Source organism: Callorhinus ursinus, unplaced genomic scaffold (assembly GCF_003265705.2).
Source record: "Callorhinus ursinus isolate GAN/ISIS: 27379988/994484 unplaced genomic scaffold, GSC_fseal_2.0 scaffold4, whole genome shotgun sequence".
Lineage (NCBI taxonomy): Eukaryota > Metazoa > Chordata > Mammalia > Carnivora > Otariidae > Callorhinus > Callorhinus ursinus.
The window spans coordinates 70,451,616-70,473,067 of NW_027397066.1; the positions used below are offsets into that span (position 1 = coordinate 70,451,616).

Sequence of the window (21,452 nt, forward strand, 5' to 3'; positions counted from 1 at the left end):
GCGCATTTTATCTTTTTTCTCCACAAAGAGAGTAACATCTGATGTGTATTTTAGGAATGATATATTCTGGCAGTAGTGTTGAAGGCTAAGTGGGGAGAGAAGGTTGGCAAGAGAAAGAATTCTTAAGCTATTGAAAAAGCACGATGATGTATGAGAAAGAATCTGAACTAAGAGAATGGTAGGGGTTCTAGAAGACCTTGTGATTATTTTTAATTTCCAAAAGGAATTAGATGACGGAAGTGTCAGCTGGGAAGAGGTACAAGATTGACTCTAAATAGAATTTGGTACGTTAAGGATGCATTCTATTAGCCCTAGAGCAGTGGTTTCTAAACTTTCTTGTACAACAGAATCACCTGGACAAGGTTGTCAAAATTCCAGTTGTTGGGCCCCACCCACATTTCTCATTCTGCAGGTTTGGGTGGGGCCTGAAAATTTGCAAAAGAATGCAGGAAAGGAGCAACAGGAATCTGGAGGGAAAAATGAAAGACAGATAACAAGTTGGTAGAACTTAAACCCAACAACATCATTAAAATAAGTGATTGAACATTTCAATTACAAGCAAAGATCCAGCAGACTGGGCTTCGCCCAACACAATACCCTTACAGTAGATGGATTTTATTTTATTTTAGATGCATTTTAAATATAAAACCATGCATAGGTATAAGGGAAAAGGATAGAATAAGAAATACCCTCACAATATATGTTAAGAAAAAAAGAAGATAGCAGGAGGGGAAGAATGAAGGGGAGTAAATCGGAGGGGGAGACGAACCATGAGAGACGATGGACTCTGAGAAACACACTGAGGGTTCTAGAGGGGAGAGAGGTGGGGGGATGGGTTAGCCTGGTGATGGGTATTAAAGAGGGCACGTTCTGCGTGGAGCACTGGGTGTTATGCACAAACAATGAATCATGGAACACTACATCAAAAACTAATGATGTCATGTATGGTGATTAACATAACAATAAAACATTTTAAGAAAAGAAAAAGAAATACCCTCAAACAGTAAGCATAAGAAAGCTGGACAGCTACATTAGGATCAAGAGGGCAGAAGTAGAACCAATGGATGACGGCTGCTAGGAAGCCAATTTTAGGTCTGTGGAGCACAACTTTCTGGTCCCATCACTGACCAGCAGTGGGAGGGGCTGCTTTTTAATTACAACAGATGTCCCTGGAGATTGGCAAACAAGACTAGGTAGAGAAAGAGCATTCCTGCGTAGAGATGTGGATTAGATGACCTTGGTCTCCTTTCTGGAACTAAGATTTGATTATAGTTTATTTTGTAAAAATTTATTTATTTGAAAGAGAGGGAGCTCATGAGAGAGAGAGCACAAGCAAGGGGAGCAGCAGAGGGAGAGGGAGAAGCAGGCTTCCTGCTGAGCAGGGAGCCCGATGCGGGACTCGATCCCGGGACTCCAGGACCATGACCTGAGCTGAAGGCAGACGCTTAACAACTGAGCCACCCAGGCACCCCAATCTTTTTTTTTTTTCAAGATTTTATTTATCTATTAGAGAGAGACACAGCAAGAGAGGGAACACAAGCAGAGGGAGTGGGAGAGGGAGAAGCAGGCTTCCCGTGGAGCAGGGAGCCCGATGCGGGGCTTTATCCCAGGACCCTGAGATCATGACCTGATCTGAAGGCAGACGCTTAACAACTGAGCCACCCAGGCGCCCCCTCTGCCTTTTTTCTTTCTTTCTTTTTTTAAAGGTGTCACTACTCTACTTCACATACCACACTCACTGGTTTTTGCTAGTCAAAAATTTAAGGAAGCAGGTGTTAAGATGTTTATTGCTGTTCATTGCAGTTAAACACATTATAAAGATAAGGACATTTTTTAGTTTTATGTTACTCATGTCCCTCCTGATCTGCTAATTGGAAGCCTTTTTTAAATTATGCCTTCTGCTTTTATTCCCAGGAATGGAACAGCGCTAGCCTTCCTCTCTCAGTTCTTTCCCATCCCTTCTTTGGGGAGGGAGACATTGTCTCCTTTATAGAGAAAGCGCCCTTTGCAGACTCAAGCAGCAGCTCAGGCTGAATGATAGGTGTCTCTTGGCTTCTCCAGGGTGATACACTTTCCACTAAGTGAATGATCCATTTTGGACAGCCTTCCAAGTGCCTTTTCATACCTAGGATCATGTTTCTGGGCAGCTGGGAAGAATGAACTTGGAGTTGTGGAGAGAGGTTTGGGCTGAAGGTTACACTTTTGGAGAGTCATTGATGATATTTTCCAAGACTACAGACAGAGACTGAGAGTTAAGTGAAGTTTTCTAATGTCTTATAATGAATTCTGGATGTGTGAGCAGAAAGAATTATGAGTTCCTCCCCAAATAGAGTGGCATCCTAAAAGTCTACAGAGGAGAGCTTCAAGGAAGGTGGTCCCTGGCATTACAAATGAAGCCAACTGCTCTTCATTTAGGAAGTTTGGCTGGGATGGCAGGAGATCGGGTGATAGTTTTTTTGTTTTTTTTTTTAAGATGTATTTAGTGAGAGCTCGAGCGGGGTGGGGGGGCAAAGGGGGAGAGGGCGAAAGAGGGGGAGAGGAGACTCCCAGCTGAGCGGAGAGCCTCATGTGAGGCCTGATGCGGGGCTCCATCTCATGACCTGAGATCATGACCCGCACTGAAACCAAGAGTCAGATGCTTAACCGACTGAGCCACCCAGGCGCCCCAGGTGATAGCTTTTAAGAAGAGGAGACTGATATGTGGGAGAAATGGCTGATTCTAGAACGGAGGCAGAGAAAAGTAGATGAGCCTGGAGCATCTTTTAGGACCAGAAGGTAGGGAGGTGCTCAAAAGACAAAAGGATGGGAAGCAAATCAAAGGGACAAAGAGCTAACCTGAGAGCACCCAATGGCCAGGGCTGGAACAATTTGATGAATAAAATAAATCGTGTAGCACTGAATTATGACCCAAAGGATAACATAATCATGAGCCCATGCTGATATAAAAGAAGTGAATATAAGTTAATAAATGGAGAAGAAGCATATCTTTCCCAGAGAGGAATTCCAGATAGGGTGTATAGATACCACCACACTCTATAGGAGGTGGAGTGTAATTCCCTCCTTCCCTTGAAGGGAAAACATCAAATAAACCCAGATTGGTGGAGGAGGGGAGGGAGACATTCCACAGCACACCTGGCCTGAACTCCTCAAAGCTGTGAAGGTCATGAAAAGCCAAGAAAAATGGAGATACTGTCACAGAGTGCAGTGTGTGATACCCTGGATTGGCTTTTGGAACAGAAAGAGAACATTAATGGAAAAACTGAATTCAAAACGAAGTCTGGAGTTCAAAGTAATATACCAGTGTGAATTTCTCAATTTTGGCAAATGACAAATAGAGCTATAAGATGTGAAAATGGGGAAACTGACTGGGGAGGTATATGGGAATTCTTTGCCACTTTTCCATAAACCTAAAATTATTCTAAAATAAAAAAAAATTTTTGGGGGGGCGCCTGGGTGGCTCAGTTGGTTAAGCGACTGCCTTCAGCTCAGGTCATGATCCTGGAGTCCCTGGATCGAGTCCTGCATCGGGCTCCCTGCTCGGCAGGGAGTCTGCTTTGCCCTCTGACCCTCCCCCCTCTCATGTGCTCTCTCTCACTCTCAAATAAATAAATAAATAAATAAATAAAATCTTAAAAAAAAAATTTTTTTTAGGACGCCTGTGTGGCTCAGTCAGTTAAGCGTCTGCCTTCTGCTCAGGTCATGATCCCAGGGTCCTGGGATCAAGCCCCACATTTGGCTCCCTGCTCAGCAGGGAGTCTGCTTCTCCCTCTGCCCCTCACCCTGCTCATGATCTCTCTCTCTCAAATAAAGTCCCCCCCCAATTTTTTTTTTAAAGCGGTGTGTGTGTGTGTGGGTGGGGGTTTGTGTGTTTGTATTGGGGTGGGGTTTTGGAAATTTAAGCTTGTTTGCAGGCTGTGAATAAGTCATTGGTATGGAAGGGCAGGCGTCCTGGGGACGGTGAGGGGGAATGCTCTAACAATGCACAAATAGAAGGAGACATGGAAAAGTGTAAACCAGAAGTAGAGAAAAAGACATTCATTCAGTCAAGAGTGAGCTGAAGTTGGGCAGTAGTCCTAAACATTTTTGCTTGTGTACGGCCCCCCACCCGGACAGAATGTTGGAAAAACTGCAAGTCTTCATTTTGAAACCTATGAGAGAAAATCTTCCACCTCATTTTGTAATTCTATATAGCTAGATAGAGAAGGCATGGGCCTTGCTACAGGTTGGTTCCTATAGTGAGGTTCCTTTAATGAGGAATCACCCATGAATATTTCTTGATTTGAGCTCAGGGATTCTCCCACAAAGATCTGTTCCTTTGGGGCCTCAGAGTTGTTTACACCCTGGAGCAACGTACCCTTGATTTGGAATGAGTGAGAGGCCTGCTTTTCTTGTTCAGGTAGGGAAAGGCAAGTGGGAAGTGAAAGGAAAGCCTGAAGAGGGAAGTTATGGACCTTGGAAAGAGATTTACGTAAAACCTTTGCCCTCATACCTCTTGTGAATTTCCTTGGACCCCCGAGTTTGAAGACTACTATAGTAGAGGACCTGAGAAATGTGGAGTAAAGCTTTGGAATAGTGCCTGGGGAAGAAGACGGTTTTCTCAAGACCAGTGAGGGGAGGACTACTTTGTGTTGAGGTCATAGCTGAAGGCGAAGTCAGTTAATTTCCAGTGATGCTTATGATGCTGTTTTCCCTGCTAGTTCTGCCCTCCTCGGACTGCTCATCTTTTTTCTCCTCCTTTGCCTCTTCTCCCTTTTCCTGTCTACTTTATTTGAAATCTTCCAGTGGCAACCTTGAGTGGTCTTCTTTTCATGAAGTGAGTTTTGCAATGTCCTCATTAAAACAACATTTCCATTGAAATGAAGTAGCAGTTCATAGGAGATTTGACCTATGTAACTTTTAGACCCAAAATGCTATTAAAGAGTAGAATCATTGGATGACTGTTGTGGACCAAATGCATAGTACATTGAATGAGGCATTTTACAGTTTGGATTAAGGCAACCTGTGTAACCTCCCCCCCCACCTTAATTTCAACTGAGGTATGTTAGATTTTGCATTCTAAGTTTTTAAAAAAATTAACATATATATATACTATATATATTTCTAAAGATATGCCTGTATATTTTGCCAAATAGATAATGGAGCACTGGAAAGATGATTCTATTTTCACTCTTGGATAACAATATCTAGTACATATTTGTGATTGTACTTACAGTGTATTACACATGCCATATGTTGTTGCCACTACATGTGTTCAAGTGTCATTTATAAAGGCCATTAACTTAAAGAGCCAATAAGAAGATAGCCTTGTGATTCAATAACATAGTTTGGATTATAAAATAGTCTGTCCCACTCACCTTATAAATTCCATCCTATGTATTAAATTGTGTACCTTTTGGTTTTAGCATACTTGGTCACTGTAGGATTAATTCAGAAAATGTAGACTGATTAGCATATTTTCATTGTACAGAGAAACTTCTTATTTTGTTGTATAGATGATGTTTTGGTGTCACCTAACATCTTTTTATTTTCATTAGCAATTCTTCACTGCACTGGGCAATTAATAAGATAGCTCCAAGTTTTTAAAGGGGCAGTGAAGATTGACAGGTGATCTTACCTCTTAACTTGTAAGCTAAGTTGGGTCTATGAGCTGGTCCAGTTTGAGCATACTTCAGGGCTCAGCAGTTCTTCACCTGAAGTCTACAAAACCTCAGGGGGCTCCCGTGGTGGGTGCCAGGGAGATCATGAACACATCAAAGTATAACAGATGTATGCATGGGGCTTTCTCCTCAAATTTCATCCAAAATCCAAAGAATTTCGTGCCCCTCTACGCCCCCAAAGGTTAAAAATGTCCTCTTTGTTCAGTTTCATTACTGAACAAGTCTGTGGTTAGGACACTGGTGTTTTCAGAGTGCTTGGAAGCGGTAGCACGCATGTTTGTATTGCAGTACTTCAGCCCCAGACAGTATCTGATTCCCGAACATTGCTCTTGCACTTTCCTCTAGTATTTTTAGATCTGTTACAAGTCCAGTATAATCCTGCTTCAGTTTTAAATTACCCTCACTAATTTACAAACAATTTTGACAGCCTGGGTTATCTCAAGGTGTAATCATGATCTGGTGATTCCCTTTTTCCTTTTGGGTAACGGTTTGCTGTATTCTTTCATTTCTTCATAGTTAAATAGTGCCAGAATAATTAACACATTTCACAGAGGAAACATGTAATTTTAATATTACTGATGTTACATTTCTAGCCTGTGGTAAATGGAGGCTCTGTGAGTAAATGCTCTTATGAAATACTGTTTCATCTTACTTAGATGTCTGATACCAATTTGTTTAAAGTACAGATGATCCTAGTTAGTATTGAGAAGAACAAGAGAAAAACTGGGGGAAATGGCAAGCAGAAAATTCTTAGGAGTAGACTTTTTTCCTGAATTTATACTTTGTTTCCTTGAAGGTTTATCACTTTACTATGAATATATGCATGCAGCTATATTTTATTGTTTGATAGAGGTCTCTGACAGTGAAGATATATGCGGTCCAACTGTGATCCATAAAATGATTCAGGGATTATAAACCAATAGTGAATCAAAAAGCTCTTAACATTCATTTCTAAATATGCTTGATCTAGGGAAGTTGTTCTCACTTAGAAGCAGACAAGTATTACCTGGAGAATGTGCTGAAATGCGCATCCCTGGGACCTCAACCCACAAGGACTTTGATTCAGTAGTTCTAGACTCCACTGTTTTTTTTTTTTTTTAAAGATTTTATTTATTTACTTGACAGAGAGAGAGACAGCGAGAGAGGGAACACAAGCAGGAGGAGTGGGAGAGGGAGAAGCAGGCTTCCCGTGGAGCAGGGAGCCCGATGCGGGGCTCGATCCCAGGACCCCAGGATCATGACCTGAGCTGAAGGCAGACACTTAATGACTGAGCCACCCAGGCACCTCTCCACTGTGTTTTTAACACAAGTCCCAGGTGATCTGACCATATTTTTTCAAAGCTGATGTAGGTGCTAAGGGACTAGTTCTAAGAATATTACCTGTAATGCAAGAGAAGCCATGATGAGTATGGAGAGGTGAGGGGGACATGAAAGTATTAGCAAATGACATGGAAAAGTTTGTGCCCCACAATTATATTAAGAACCCCAAAGAGTTTTATTTTATTTTATTTTTTTTAAAGATTTTATTTATTTATTTGAGAGAGAGAGAATGAGAGCTAGCACGAGAGGGAAGAGGGTCAGAGGGAGAAGCAGACTCCAGGATCATGACCTGAGCTGAAGGCAGTCGCTTAACCAACTGAGCCACCCAGGCGCCCAAGAACCCCAAAGAGTTTTATATATATGGGTTTTATCTATTGATACTTACTGTATTAAAAATTAAAATTGAGGGGAGCCTGGGTGGCTCAGTCAGTTAGGCATGTACCTTTGGTTCAGGTCATTATCCCAGGGTCCCGGGATCAAGTCCTGCATCGGGCTCCTTGCTCAGTGGGGAGCCTGCTTCTCCCTCTGTCTGCCGCTCCCCCTGCTTGTGCTCACTCTCTCTCTCTGACAAATAAATCAAATATTTTATTAAGAAAATTAAAATTGAGGGGTGCCCTCGTGGCTCAGTTGTTAAGCGTCTGCCTTCGGCTCAGTTCATGATCCCGGGGTCCTGGGATCAAGCCCCGCATTGGGCTCCCTGCTCAGTGGGGAGCCTGCTTCTCCCTCTCCCACTCCCCCTGCTTGTGTTCCCTCTCTCGCTGTGTCTCTCTCTGTCAAATAAATAAATAAAATCTTTAAAAAAAATTAAAATTGAGATATTTAAAATAATAAACCCATTATTTAAATACTTTCTTACTAAAAAAAACTATTTCCAAAATAAAATAAATTAATAACAGTTATGGCATTATTTTACGTTTATACAAATCTCTTTATTATTAACACAGTAGAAAGTTAATACAAGTGAAGGCAGCTGGGTTCTTATATATGCTTCTGTATTCAATCTGCTGCATTGTTTTTTTGGTTGAAATCTATGAAGAAGATCCAGCCTTACACAGAAAAGGGGGGGCAGTATTTTCATCCCTCCTTTGATATTATACCAAAACTCTACAAGTCATGTTTTCTTAAAGCTTCGTTGCAGTGGAATCTGAAATCCTGTCACTGAGGTGTTTTGTTTTGTTTTTTTACTGTGTTACATTAGAATCCATTGATCTGTCTTATACTTTCCGTGAATCTTCTGCCCATGCATGACTTTGTACCAAATAGAAGATATTGGTCACGAAGTTATGCAGATCTTCTAAAATCACATTTATTTCCCTCATCTTGTTTACTGGAGCCCAGGAGTGCAAGAACACCTGATGGGGAGGGGCCCAAACAGACCAGGTTCTGCCACTTGCCACTAAAAATATCTAAAGGCCGAGAGACCAGTGGTGGTGAAAGAAGAAAGGAATTTCAGTGAGGTCAGCAGTGGGAATACAGAAGACTAATATCCTAAGAATGTCTCCAAGGTGCTGAGAATACGTCTAAGTTTATACGGGGAAACCGCAGAACAAAGATCAGTAGGTACCTGCTGCAGCAGCAAAGGTCTGCTTGACTGTTGTCTTGGGGTCAATCATGTGGGGTCTTGCTGGTGCCAGGGGAGTAGTTTATTGCTTGAGGGGGTAATTTTGGTTTCCATCATGGGATGTTTTGCCCGCTGGGTTTTTGCCTGAGTTAACAGATAAGCTGGAGGGGAAAACAAGGCCATTAAGAGGAAAAGGTTGAAGGCAAAATGGAGTCAGTCAGGGCAATGCCTGGGTCCTCCTTGAAATCCTCACTGTCACGCCATCATTCCATTTCATTGGAAGGGGGAGGGACGACAGTCATAACTACTTCCTGCAGACCAGGGATAATGTAGGAATTCTGGAATGGAAGATTTTGACAGGTTAGGAGAATTTTGTTTCTTGTGTTCCCGCTGAGGAGGACAGCAAGGGCATCTCCGAGCTAGTACAAGCGTGGGCTTCTGTGTGACAAATACAAAGTCAAACAACAACCAAAGAGAAGAACAAGAAATATAGCAATGCTTAACAGGGCATATTTCCGTTTAAAAGGAATCAAATTTAGTCAACTGCTGAAAGGATCTAGAACTAGGGCATCCCTAGCAGTTACGTGTTTTTAAATCTTTCACGGCTTCCATTAACATTTTTTTGAGTAATTTGGAATAGAGACATAACATTCTATTTTAAGGAGAGGACAGGTTCCCCTTTGGGCTGCAGTCAAAATGTCAAGGATCGTCCAGTTTTGAAGGGCTACCTTTTGCATTTGTGTGGTTTCATCATTTAGGAGAGTGACTACGTGCTGCGTTTGCATAAAGGTGGCTATTGTATGCTCGGCTAAAGCCCCCCACATCGATAGAGGCAGTTCCTGGGACAAATATGGCTAAGGGATAAAACCATCAAGAAGCCCTCTTTGCCTGATGTTGAGCTTTAACAATATCCCAGTTATGAGAAATCACTGGGATTTAACTTTAATTTAATCAGTGGAAGATAACTTATCCCCAAGTGCATCAGCTAATCCAGTCATAAGGAAGGTAAAGCCATCCATTATTTTCCACAAGTCTGTAGCTAACCCCATAGAGTGGGGTACACTTGGCTTGTAAGGAGCAATTTTTGCCCTCCCAGCCACATGGAATCCGTCAAGGTGATAGTTGAGTTACACAATTGTCAGGAAGTCAATACCATTGCCTGAGATGATCCCTGAATACTAGCTAGCTTTTTATTACATAGGGGGGCAGCTTTACTCCATTGGACTTGCTCAGCAGTTAGCTACTCAGTTCGCCATGTAATTCATTTCCCACACGCGGGGTGGGGGTAGTGGGGGGTGGTGGTGGTTTTTAATCTGTTCTTTTACTAAGGCAAACACATGTTGATGAGCTGCAACTTCCCACCAGGGGTAACAAAGTATAACCAAAGAAATATTCACTTCCATCTCATATTTCCCCAGGGAGGTCCTATGTGACCTGGGTGAATAATTTGAGAGAGCTAGTCTGATGGGCAACCTCAGATTTAATGTGGACTGAGAAGGGAGTGGTAAGAACTCCTAACGAGCAAGTGCCTCCCATTGTCCAGCTGTTCAGTCATATGCCCATGGGTCCTTTTATTATCCCCACAGAGTAACAGGCTTGAAGATTGTCTATACATGAGTTATTGTGACAATTTCTCTGAAGTTTACCTCAAGCTGTGTAGGTTAGGTGAACAACAAACCTTTAAAGACAATCAAAACTAGAATCTAACATCCATAAAAGTGTGTTATTGAGACATAATTTTTCTCTCTAAAATCACCCTCATTTCCAACAAAGATAGCCAAATTAAGACTACTTTGTAAAAAAGTCCAGTTTTAACAAACTTGGCCTAATTATTTACATAAGCACAGGAAGAAAAGTAATTGGCCATATAAGGTCTTTTAAATCTGCTTTGCTGGAACTTTTTTTTTTTTTTTGAGAGAGAGAGAGAGAGAGCACAAGCAGGGGGAGCAGCAGAGGGAGAGGGAGAAACAGGCTCCCCACTGGGCAAGGAACCTGATGCGGGGCTCGATCCTGGGACCCTGGGATCATAACCTGAGCTGAAGGCAGATGCTCAACTGATTGAGCCACCCAGGCGCCCTTTGCTGGAATTTTTTTATAAGGAATTTCAGATTGAACTTTTAATAGCCTCTTAGGGCGAGAAGTCAAGCCAAATACTTGCCATCAGATCCTACTGCAGTACCTGTAGATTTGAGTGAATTCCTCTCTTCTTGAGGTTCCCCAAGTATAAGTTTCCTGCATCTGCCAGGAAGTGACATTCTTGACTCACTTGGTAAGGCTGCTGGGAACTCTGTAAGCAAAGTATTAGGGAATATCTCCAAGGGGATCTATTGGCTCCATAAAATCAATTTCAGTTCCTTAAAGCTGTGTGGTCATATCTGAGTCTTTGTATGTCTCTCTCAAATATGACATTCCACTCGAAGCCTTGGTAATATAACCAGTGTTTCCAATGGTGTTCTGTTATGAGGAGAACAGATTCTTATTGAACTTATGTAAACAATTATAATTGTTACAAAAGAAAGAATACTCACTGAGAGTTTCTGAATTCTAGAGGGTTCAGATAGGGAGAAAAGATTAATGTTTCCATTTGCTCACCAAGGACTATTTTATTATATTTCTGTAAGTCATAGATATTTTAAGAGAAAAAATGTCCTTAAATCTGGAAGGGAAAAAAAAATCTGGAAGAGCAAACATTAGAGAACCAGCAGTGTTTCAAAGGAGAGTCATAAAAACTGTAATCATCTTCCTCAATTCATTCACTTCCTTGTTATCAAATCTTGTTCTGTTTGAATGCAATGTTTCCATTAGTTTTGGAAATTCTTACGCAGTTTAGTTTTGTCATCTTAAGGATATCGGAAACCTGTATTTGTCAGAAGTCCTTTTCATGAACTTCCTTTAAGATGAAACACATTTTGGGAGAGCATCAAATACAGTAACTGTAAATGACAAAAGACTCAAAGATGGACCTGGTTAAAGATCTGATGAGAGTTCATTATAATTTTAGCAGCTGACAAGGAGATCCAGTTCTGTGACACATGGCATTTCAATAAGTAGAATGTCAAGTGATGACCTTATACCAGGACATATTAAAACTTTAAGAATTTCATATAATTTCTAGGACAAAGGGACACCTGGGTGGCTTAGTCAGTTAAGCATCTGCCTTCGGCTCAGGTCATGATCCTGGCGCCCGGGAATCAGGAATCTTATCGGCATTGGCGGCATCGGCATCAGGGCTCCTGCTCATTCTCTTTCTCTCTCTCTCTTTCACTGTCTCTCTCAAATAAATAAATAAAATCTTAAAACAGAATTTTCTAGGAGAGTTATAGCATTTGCCCATGCAATATAACCTAAGAAGGTTTATCATCATTTGTTTGACAATGCTTCCCATGTAACTTAACATACCAAATAAAACAAGCCTAATTAGTCCAAAAGACTTCATTTAGAATTTGAATTTTGGGGAAGTTTTGTTAAAAACCTCAGGTTTTTTTAATTTATTTTTTTAAAAACCTCAGGTTTTAAAGCAACATGCCTAGATAGAATTAAAAATCATTATAAAACATAACATTTAATAATCTATTTAACCAAAGTGGCAATACGAGATTCTACAGAAGGTTACATAGTTGCTAGCAAAACTTAGCTCCTTTAATAATGAGAAGTTTTAACCTTCTTAAGTAATCAAAGACCTGATAAAGACAAAATGTAGAAAGTTTGGTTTTCTGGGCAGATAAAAGAAACTTTATAATTTCTTATCAAGAGTAGACCAATAATCTAAGAAAACATTGTCATTTTAACAGAAAGAAAAAAACCCCCAAATTCCAGTCTTATACCAGTGTTCTTCTAAAATTCATTCATTCCAATCTTGGTCCTGAACATGCACAGAACTGTTTTCCAGAGATTCCCCTTCACAAGCCTTCCACAGGGGTTTGGTTTTTGTTTTTGTTTTTTAGATTCATATTTTATCCTAAGTTTTCTCTCTCTAACCAGTCTCATTCTGGGACAAAATTACTTTCTTTTTCCTCAACAAAAATGTACTCCCATTCTCCTAACCTTTCTTACCAAAAACACATCTTACTTTCCCTACATAGAGAGTGGCTCTCCTTATCATGTCTAGCAGTCTTAATTATATGTACAGAATTCTGACTCTTAGAAATCTTAGTCTCCAGTGAAAACTTTAGTAACTGACTGTGAACTGTTACAGGTTGGCAAATTTATGAATATATTTCATAATTTTTAGGAACGTGTTTTTTCACAGTACAACTTTCATTGAAGCATAAAATATGTTTACTAGTAGACCCAACTATCTTTAGTTTCTTTGTAATAAGAAGCCAAAAGCAGATAAACCTGTGTCTAGTAATTAATGTTTCAGTATTTTATTTGGAAAAGACTTGCATATACAATGAGTTCAAACCAATTTGTTATTTAACTAACAGAATTTCAAAGTTAGGTTACCAAAGATTTTGAAAGCTATTTAAAAGTTTACTTATAGGGGCACCTGGATGGCTCAGTTGGTTAAACGTCTGACTCTTGATCTCAGCTCAGGTCATGATCTCAGGCCCCATGGCTGCCTCCGGGCTCAGTGGGGGATTCTTTCGCTCTCCCTCTGCACTCTCCCCCCCATTCTTGAGTGCGCTCTCGCTCTCTCTCTTTCTCAAATAAATCTTACCAAAAAAAGTTTACCTATAAACCTTTTTAAAAATCTACTTGCTTTTAACAATTACCCATGAAAACTTCATGAGAGAGACTAAATTAGCCATCACTTTGAGTCATCTTTTTGCTGACAAATTGCAACAGAGATAACATGAGCTTATTTGACCTTTAATAAACCTTGGTAGGATGAGTTTTATATTTAATTCTGGTAAGTCTAAAGACATGTCTTTTTTAATTAAACCAACAACTTTGAATTAGCTTTGATACCGGGTATGCTGCACTTGTGTCCACTAAACAGTCCATCACTTTGTTCCCCATTGTGGTTTTTACCTGGGGCTCCTGTGGGGAAATCTGAAGTGGGTGGGTTGAGTCTAGGGGAGCCCCTGGACACCTTCATGCTGATTTGGGAGGTTACTTCAGTTCGAACCTCATATAGAGGGGGCCCAAAAGCTTGGGGTGCTTTGGCACCAGAAGCACCAAGGTTAATGAAGGAGCCACCTGTGCAAGCCAAACCAGTGGTGATATGGGGACAGGAAAGGGTGGGGGAGGTGGTGGTGGAGGTGGCAGGGGTGCCCCCAGCAAGGCTGGAGGTAGATTCAAACTTTGGACTAACATTCCTTTATCTCCCCTGCAAAACAGGCTTTTTTCTCTGGTTGCTTTTTAGCCCTCTGCATCATTTATTCAAAATATGTCCTAATGGACTTTCTTTGGAAACAGAAGTATCTTCCATCTTCCTAGGCAAAAGTTCAGAAAGAACACAGAAGAAACACTAAATGAAGCTCAGAGTACTTCTGTTAGCATTCATTCTTTCCCAAAAGTCGGGGCTTCACTGGCTGAACCAAACAGCTTCTAGACAAGCTAAGAGAGCCAAATCAAAACCCCCTCTTTGGTGGTGGTCACCGAATGGGAGGAAGAACTCTGAGAGCCATTCAGTACCATCTTTCCTCTGAGCTTAACATATACACAGGCCAGGTGGTGAAACAGTAAAATACCGTCTTCTTTTTAGTCATAGGTTCATAGCTAAAAATAGACTAGTCAGCCAATATTCTCCTTAGGGGGCTGTGAGAGGGTATAGAAATAGCACTTCCCATTCTTACACAAACTTCAAGAGATCTTACAAACACATATCCTGACTTCCCTACTTGCCACTCGTCCCTTCTCCTTTTCTAATGGTACCTCTAATGACGAATTCTATAAATTCCTTGTTGCAAATCATATGAACGAGCCATGCAAGGCTCAGAATGGTTCCCAGGAGCTCAGACAACAGGGAACTAGAGAAGGACAGGGTCCAGCGTGCACTATGGAGGAACTTACCAGGAACCAAATCTTTCAGGGCGCACTTACTCCTCAGTTCATTTCTCTGCTTCGCCAAACGTGGCTAAGGCAGTTCGTGCCTATCTGGGGCGAGTGGAAAGGAGTGTCCCCAAAACAAGTTTTGGCAGCTGTCAGGAACTGTTCTCCTCACTTTCCCTGCCTGAGGTCCATAGTGGTTGTCTCCCACCCGTCATAGTCCCTGATTTGGGAAATGAAAGGGTGAGCCCCAAGCGCCCTGCCTCCAGATGCTCCTTCCGGGGATCCCAAGAGGGCTGGACAAAACGGAAGCACAGCTTCTGGCCGGCTCACCAGAAAGTGTATTACTGGAGCCCAAGGGTACAGGAGCACCTGGCCCCCTGGGGGTGGGGGGCGGCAAACACACCAGGTTCTGCCACTCACTGCTAACAAAATCTAAAGGATTAGAGACCAGGGGTGGTGAAACAAGAAAGGAATTCATTTCAGTGAAGCCAGCACCAGGAAGAAAGTGGGCTAATGTCCTAAGAACTGTCTCCAAGGTGCTGAGAATATGTCTAAGTTTATATAGGGAAAATGCAGAACAAAGATCGGTGGGTACTCCGCAGCTGAGCAGCAAAAGGTCAGGTTGATTATTGTCTTGGGGGTCAATCTTGCAGGGTCTTGCTGGTGTCAGGGCAGCCAGCCCTTGTTTCTTGAGGGCATAGTTTCGGTTTCCATCACTGGATGTTTTGCCCACTGGGTCCCTTGCCTGAGTTAACAGATAAAGCGGGAGGGGGGAAACACAACAATTAAGAAGAATAGATTTGAAGGCAAAATGGAGTCGGTCAAGGCTATGACTGGATCCTCTTCCAATCTCACTGGAAAAAGTCTTTTAATTATTGGGAAGCTATCAAGTTCACAGTGGCAGATGTAAAGTTTTCCGAAATGCTTGAAAGCTCAAATCTTATCATTGGCAATAAATACTGTCAGTTGTTTTCCTTGAGGAAACAGACTCACTTTGTTCATTTTTGAGAAAATGACTGCCAAAAACCCAAGTCGGAAAAACCACAGTTCATTAGTTGTTCTTTCACGTAAAAATGGTAGTCCGTCAAAAACAAAACAAAACAAAACAAAAAAACAGCTGGTTTATCTCGCAACTCAGTTACACACATGCTTTTCTTCAAGATGATTGTACTTCACCCTGCAGCAGAGTGGTTCGTGTGTACTTCTCATTTTGTCACAAAGAACGTCAAAAAGACCTCTGCTCGAGGCCTTGTTGAGATTTAACAAAGGTAGTAATTCCTACTGCTTGCTTCATTAAGGACATTCCTTTTTTTTTTTTTTTTTTAAAGATTTTACTTATTTATTTGAGAGAGAGAGAATGAGAGAGAGCATGAGAGGGAAGAGGGTTAGGGGGAGAAGCAGACTCCCCGCTGAGCAGGGAGCCCGATGCGGGACTCAATCCTGGGACTCCAGGATCATGACCTGAGCCGAAGGCAGTCGCTTAACCAACTGAGCCACCCAGGCGCCCCATTAAGGACATTCTTAATGGACACTTGTTTTAACTGCTAGTGTGTGGTGGTGGAGAATGCAGTGTCACTAGTTCCATTTGCAGCCACTGCCTTGGTTGGTGCTAAGGCGCTTGCAGTTACCCCACAATTGCTTTTGCACCATTAGTGCAAATGTCAGCACAGTGGAGAAGATAGATCATGTCTTTATGTTACTCTAAAAATAGTTTTGACCTCTGAGAAGTTCTTGGGGACTCCCAGGAGTCCACTAATCAACCACACATAAAGATGCATCGGGCCTTCCTCCCAGCATTGTATTTTTTCTTGCCGGAGGTCAACATGTCTGTATTCCATGGCTTGTTAGTAATACAGTCTGGACTATCTCTTTGTGAGGTGGACAACACTGTAACGGTTCCATGTAGAGCTGAGGAGTCTCCAGGACAGGCATTCATTAAAGAGTTTCCAGTTCGTACAGTGTGCTGCTGGATCCCCTGGAGACATTGTAGCACAGCCTCCCTCCATCTCTGCCCACCTAAGGTTTGTCCTGCTTACCTAATGCCTTCCCTGGTCCTCTTAGTAGGACCCGTTTTCTCGTTTGTACTTCTCACATAGTGTTTACTACATAGTTGGTTTGCATTCTCAGTGATTTTTTAAATGCCAACCCCAAAAGGAGTTACTGTTTACTCTGTAATCTGTATGTTGTGCAAAAAAAGGGAAGGGCGTTTTGTAAATGTTTTCTCAGTGTAATGAAATCAAAACTGAAAGCGAACAAAGTAAAACAAGGGTGCGTTAGTTGCACATTTCCTGACGGCAAGCATTTGGAATAATCTAAAGTAGCGAACGTGGTTTGCTGCTGGTGGTTTTATTCCTTGCTCCCTGCAGCCTCTTGGGGCCCAATATTCAAATTGGAGCTGGAGTTCTGAGTGACCGGGTACTGTGTGTTCCCGCGGTGTGTTTGTACATTGTTTAAAACCTGGCAAGACACCACTAGCCAGGAGCCTGCAGGCGGGGCTCGGCCGCGAGCGAGCGAGCGAGGAGCGAGCGAGCGAGCGAGCAGGGCTGCGCCGGCGCCCGAGCCAGGTGCCCCCGCCCGGCGCAGCCTCCGGCTCGGGCCGGCGGAGCGCCGTGCCCATTTAAGGAGGCGGACCGTACCACCAGAACTTTCTTGACAGGGGGTATTCAGGCGAACTCGGACAACTTTCAGTGAGCCAAAAGACGATTTCACTTCTCTTATAACGCTGGCCCGAGTTCTAGTGCCGCTCGGTGGGAGCTATGCGCTGGTGGGCTTTGGACGTGGGCTTCTTGGGTTTCCCTTCCGCGAAATCGCCCCGAGGGATCTCACTGGCTCTGAATTCGGACGCGGCGTTCCCCGAGCTGGTCCAAAGTGTGATTCTCCTGCAGAGGCCCCAGTGCCCGGATGTCCATCAGGATTAGTGCGAGCCAATACGGTCGGAGCCCGAGGCTGCGGTGAGGACGCCCGGGCTCGGGAGCAGGTAGTCCCGTAACACCGGGGAGTCGCGTAGGGGAGACCGTCCCCGCCCGGCCCCAGCAAATGGTGAGCGCGGCGCTGGCAGAAGGGCCGCGGGTTGAAGGCTCCGATGGACAGAAGTCCTTGAGCTCTGTAAACTGAATTATGGCAGCCCAGTCAAGGTAAGCCGGGCACCGAGAGAAACTTTTTAAAATGTGTTCGTGGCTAGGGGAATTGAAGGTTGCGGGCAGGGGTGGGGGAGGGAGGGTTGGGGTGCTGCGAGGAAGACCGGCAGGAAGCAGCTTTGTCATTGCTTTCTCATCATTCCCGGTGCTGTGGGTCACTATTTAACGTCAGATTTAAAACAAAAAACAAAAACAAAAAACAGTTGAGAGCGTACTGGATAATTTCTGCAGAGTAGAGGGGTTCAGTTAAAGTTAAAAGTTAAATTTCTTCCGTCTTCCAAAATAATTATTTTCGGAGGAATTAAGTTGTTTTAACTTGTTTGCCTTTGCCCGAATTTTAATTTAGTTTCTTTGTGCACCTCCCTTTGGTTCTCCGGATTTGGGGGTGGCGGGGGACTAGTATTTTGATCGGAATTTTAGAAATCACTTAATGTAAAAACAGCTCGCCTTGGAGAAGGTGGTCGAGAATTTGGCTGGGGAGTGATCGAAAATTTTACTGCTGAAATGTATTCCACATAAAACGGCACAGCTTGCGGAGAATCTGCTGAGTAGGCAAAGACCGGGAATGTACCGGGGTTGGTGAGGGGAGAGGATAATGAACTGCAGTTGCTGTCAGAGGAACGCTATTGTAAGAACCTCAAGCTCTGACTTTCCATGGTTGGTTCCTTTTTTTTTTTTGTAATGAGTGTTAAGGAGTGATGACAAGGCATCAGTGATCATTACACGACTCAGACTTGTGTGTGAGTTCATTTTAGTTGTGACAGCAATTGGTGCTAAGGGAAACTTGGAGTTATATAAGTTCTTATTTAACTTTTAGTTTTACTAGAAAGCAGTTTGGTGTCACCTATTTAAAGTAATAGGGCTCTTGGAGTTGATATTGATGTAGTACAGTGATTTGGGGATGTCTTAGAAGGCTACATTTCAGGTCTGAAAACCCAGGTGTAGCACTAAAAGAAATAGATGCCCCAATGCTGAAGTTGAAAGTCAAGATTTTTTCGTAAGAGAACTTTCTAGGAAGAGAACCAACTACTCCATGTAGTGCACCATCTGCTTTATATATTTAATCCGCTCAACTCTGTGGTTTATCCCCTGCCCCATGTTCTTGGTTGTTCTAAGAAAGGGGTTCTTAACTTGGGACCAAGTAGCAGGAAAACTTAGATGAGAGGTGGCATCTTTGTTTGCTAACCTCTAATGAAATTTAATTGCCAAGGGGGGTCTGTGGAATAAAGCTTTAGATTAAGATACCTTAGTCTAAGAAACTAAATACTATCCAACAGAACTCAATAATATAGACCTGGGATCTGAACTCAGGTGCAAGTGATTTCAATGCCTCAGCTCTTAAACTAAGAATAAAATGTGATAATAGCTAATTGGACACTGCATGCAGTGTGCCAGGCACAGCTGCTTTAATTGGATTATCTCTTTGATCCTTCTCTGTCACTTAAATAGGTAAGTACTTTTATTTTTCCCATTTATGGTTGAGGAAACTGAGGCCCAGCCAGCCTGTTTCTCACCCGAGGTCACATAGGTGGAGCAGTGCCTGACTGGAGCTGCTTAGCAGCATTTTCCTTACTTCCAGACTTCCCCTTCAATCCTGAGGGGAGGTGTGAAAAGGGAACCGCAAAGCCTCAATGTAAGTGTACAAAAAGCAATTTCTGCTAAAAGTGGAAAAATCTGAATTATCAGGATGGTAGTTCAACTTGTTAGCAGTTGAAACAGGAGGACTGTATATATTCCGCTCTTCTACCTGGCCTTCAGACATGTCCTTGAACTAGGAACAAAGCCACAGGGCCATGATGGCTGTTGTTTTCTTAGCCTGCATAATAGGAGTTTATCTCACAAGTTGTAAATATTCACTTTCTACAGTTACATCTGGAATGTGGTCTCTGCTCATTTAGACGTGTTTTTTTTTAAGATTTGAGAGAGAGCAAGAGAGCATGAGCAGGGGGGAGGGGCATAGGGAGAGGGAGGAGCAGACTCCCCGCTGAGCTGGGAGCCCAATGTGATGTGGGGCTCGATCCCAGGAATCTGGGATCTCCATGACCTGAGCCTGAAGGCAGACGCTCAGCCACTCAGCCGACTGAGCCACCCAGGCGCCCCTAGGCATTGTGTTTTGTGGGACAGTAGGTAATCTTTGAGATCTAAAGAGAAGATCGCACATATTTTTGGATTTCGAGGAAACCTCAAGCTGGGTCAAATTGTTGAGAGTAGTGCTAAGAGAAACAAAACCATCACCTCAGATTTATAATCTAGGGTAGTAAAATCTTGCCCAAGTGCCACCCGCAGTATCTGTTTGCTCTCGGAACAATTAGTTTGGGTTGTTGGACTCATTGGCCCTTAAGATTCATAGCTCAATTTGTTCTAAACGCAGTTGTTTTAGTGTGCACTATTTAAAATAGTTTGCTTTTGACTTTTTTTTCTTAGTAGAAGAGGTAGATGAGAACTTAGATGAAAGTGAATTTTGTGGCACTGACAGTGAATACATGAGGCGGCCATGGCACTTTTCTGTCATTGTCATTGCTGTAAGGTAATATTCTTCATTTGATACTTATGGTTGGTATATGACTAATTTTTCATGTGAGTAGGCTAGTCAGTGTATTCCTTTTCTATAGTCAGCTCCTTAAGATGTTGTCTCACGTTTTTAGTATCTCCCGCATAAGTTAGAAGTATTTTGAATGAGGGAGGGACTACCTAAGTATTTCTTAGCTTGTGAACCATTATAAATTGAAGTTGACCAGCTCCCTCCCTCATTTTAAACCTAAAAGTAGGAGAGAAAGCACCTCAAAGTAGGAAGTTGATTATTTTGTTTTGCTTTGTGGTTCATTGTTTTCTCCCAGAAGTGGGAGACATCTGTTGAATGAGAGGTCACGTTTGCCTACGTTTTAAAAATTAGATTTTGGATCAGTATTTTGAAAGCATTTAATATTTGGTTTGAGTATTCATTTGAGTTGTGGAGAAAGGCAGTCACTTAGAAATGCAGTATCAGTGGGTTAAGCGACTGCCTTTGGCTCCAGTCATGATCCTGGAGTCCCGGGATCGAGTCCCGCGTCGGGCTCCCTGCTCAGCAGGGAGTCTGCTTCTCCCTCTGACCCTCCCCTCTCTCATGCTCTCTCTATCTCATTCTCTCTCTCAAATAAATAAATAAAATCTTTAAAAAAAATGCAGTATCAGTTAAAGCAGGACATAAACTATGCCTCAGCTCTCAGATTAGAACCTGTAAGTACCACAGATACATTGACTACTTTCTGATGGGAATTATAACAAATTTGCTTTCTTTAATGTGAAATAGTTACAGATCATGGCTTTAGTTTCCAAACTGATCTAAGGCACAGAATACTTTATAGAAGTATACAACCTGGCATGCTCTCTTTTGAGAGGAGCAAGCCTGTGATGGGGAAGGGGGGAGTGGGCATGGAATCTCAATAGTTTGAAGATTTATGCTTTTCTGTGAGGATTAGCTTGCTTTAGATTGAGGAGTGTGTTGATGGATAAAACAGAAAGAAGGGCTTTGTCTGGTTCCTCATCTCTGCTAAACCCCTCATTGAAGCAATCTTTGAATTCTAGAAAGGAATATATACATACCTTCACCTACTGCCAGGGATTAATCAGTTTTAAAATGCACTTGTGCTCCCGGAGAAGCCCTGCAGCCCTCCCCCCCCCCCCCCCCCCCCCGGGGAAGTGGGGGAGTTGAAATTCTGTAGGAGAGTAGCATCTGGTGGCTGAGCACATCTCAGAAGAAAGCACTTTCAGACAAATTGCAAAAGAAAATTAGGTTTAGTCAGTTCTCCCACAGTGTTTTTGTTTGAATTTGACTGAAGTTAATGTTAATGAAGTTTAAAA

The 21,452-nt window shown here is 42.5% G+C and overlaps 2 protein-coding genes across 7 annotated transcripts in view; one reads left to right on the forward strand and one right to left on the reverse strand.

Moving 5' to 3' along the window:
• Nucleotides 1–6,990, reverse strand: part of SLC10A6 (solute carrier family 10 member 6) — a 156,975-nt gene extending 149,985 nt beyond the window's left edge. Inside the window, exon 1 of the mRNA XM_073891903.1 lies at nt 6,886–6,990. The gene's annotated coding sequence lies outside the window, so the exon portion shown is untranslated. The remainder of the gene's footprint in view (nt 1–6,885) is intronic.
• AFF1 (ALF transcription elongation factor 1) overlaps nt 1–21,452 on the forward strand; it is a 202,702-nt gene that overhangs the window by 53,948 nt on the left and 127,302 nt on the right. Inside the window, exon 1 of one of the 6 annotated variants that reach the window (XM_025887180.2) lies at nt 17,051–17,609. The exons of the other annotated variants lie outside the window; for them this stretch is intronic. Coding sequence (XP_025742965.1) covers nt 17,593–17,609 — 17 coding nt within the window. The 5' untranslated portion in view covers nt 17,051–17,592. Of the gene's footprint in view, nt 1–17,050; nt 17,610–21,452 lie in introns of those variants that run through there. 6 annotated transcript variants of the gene reach the window in all.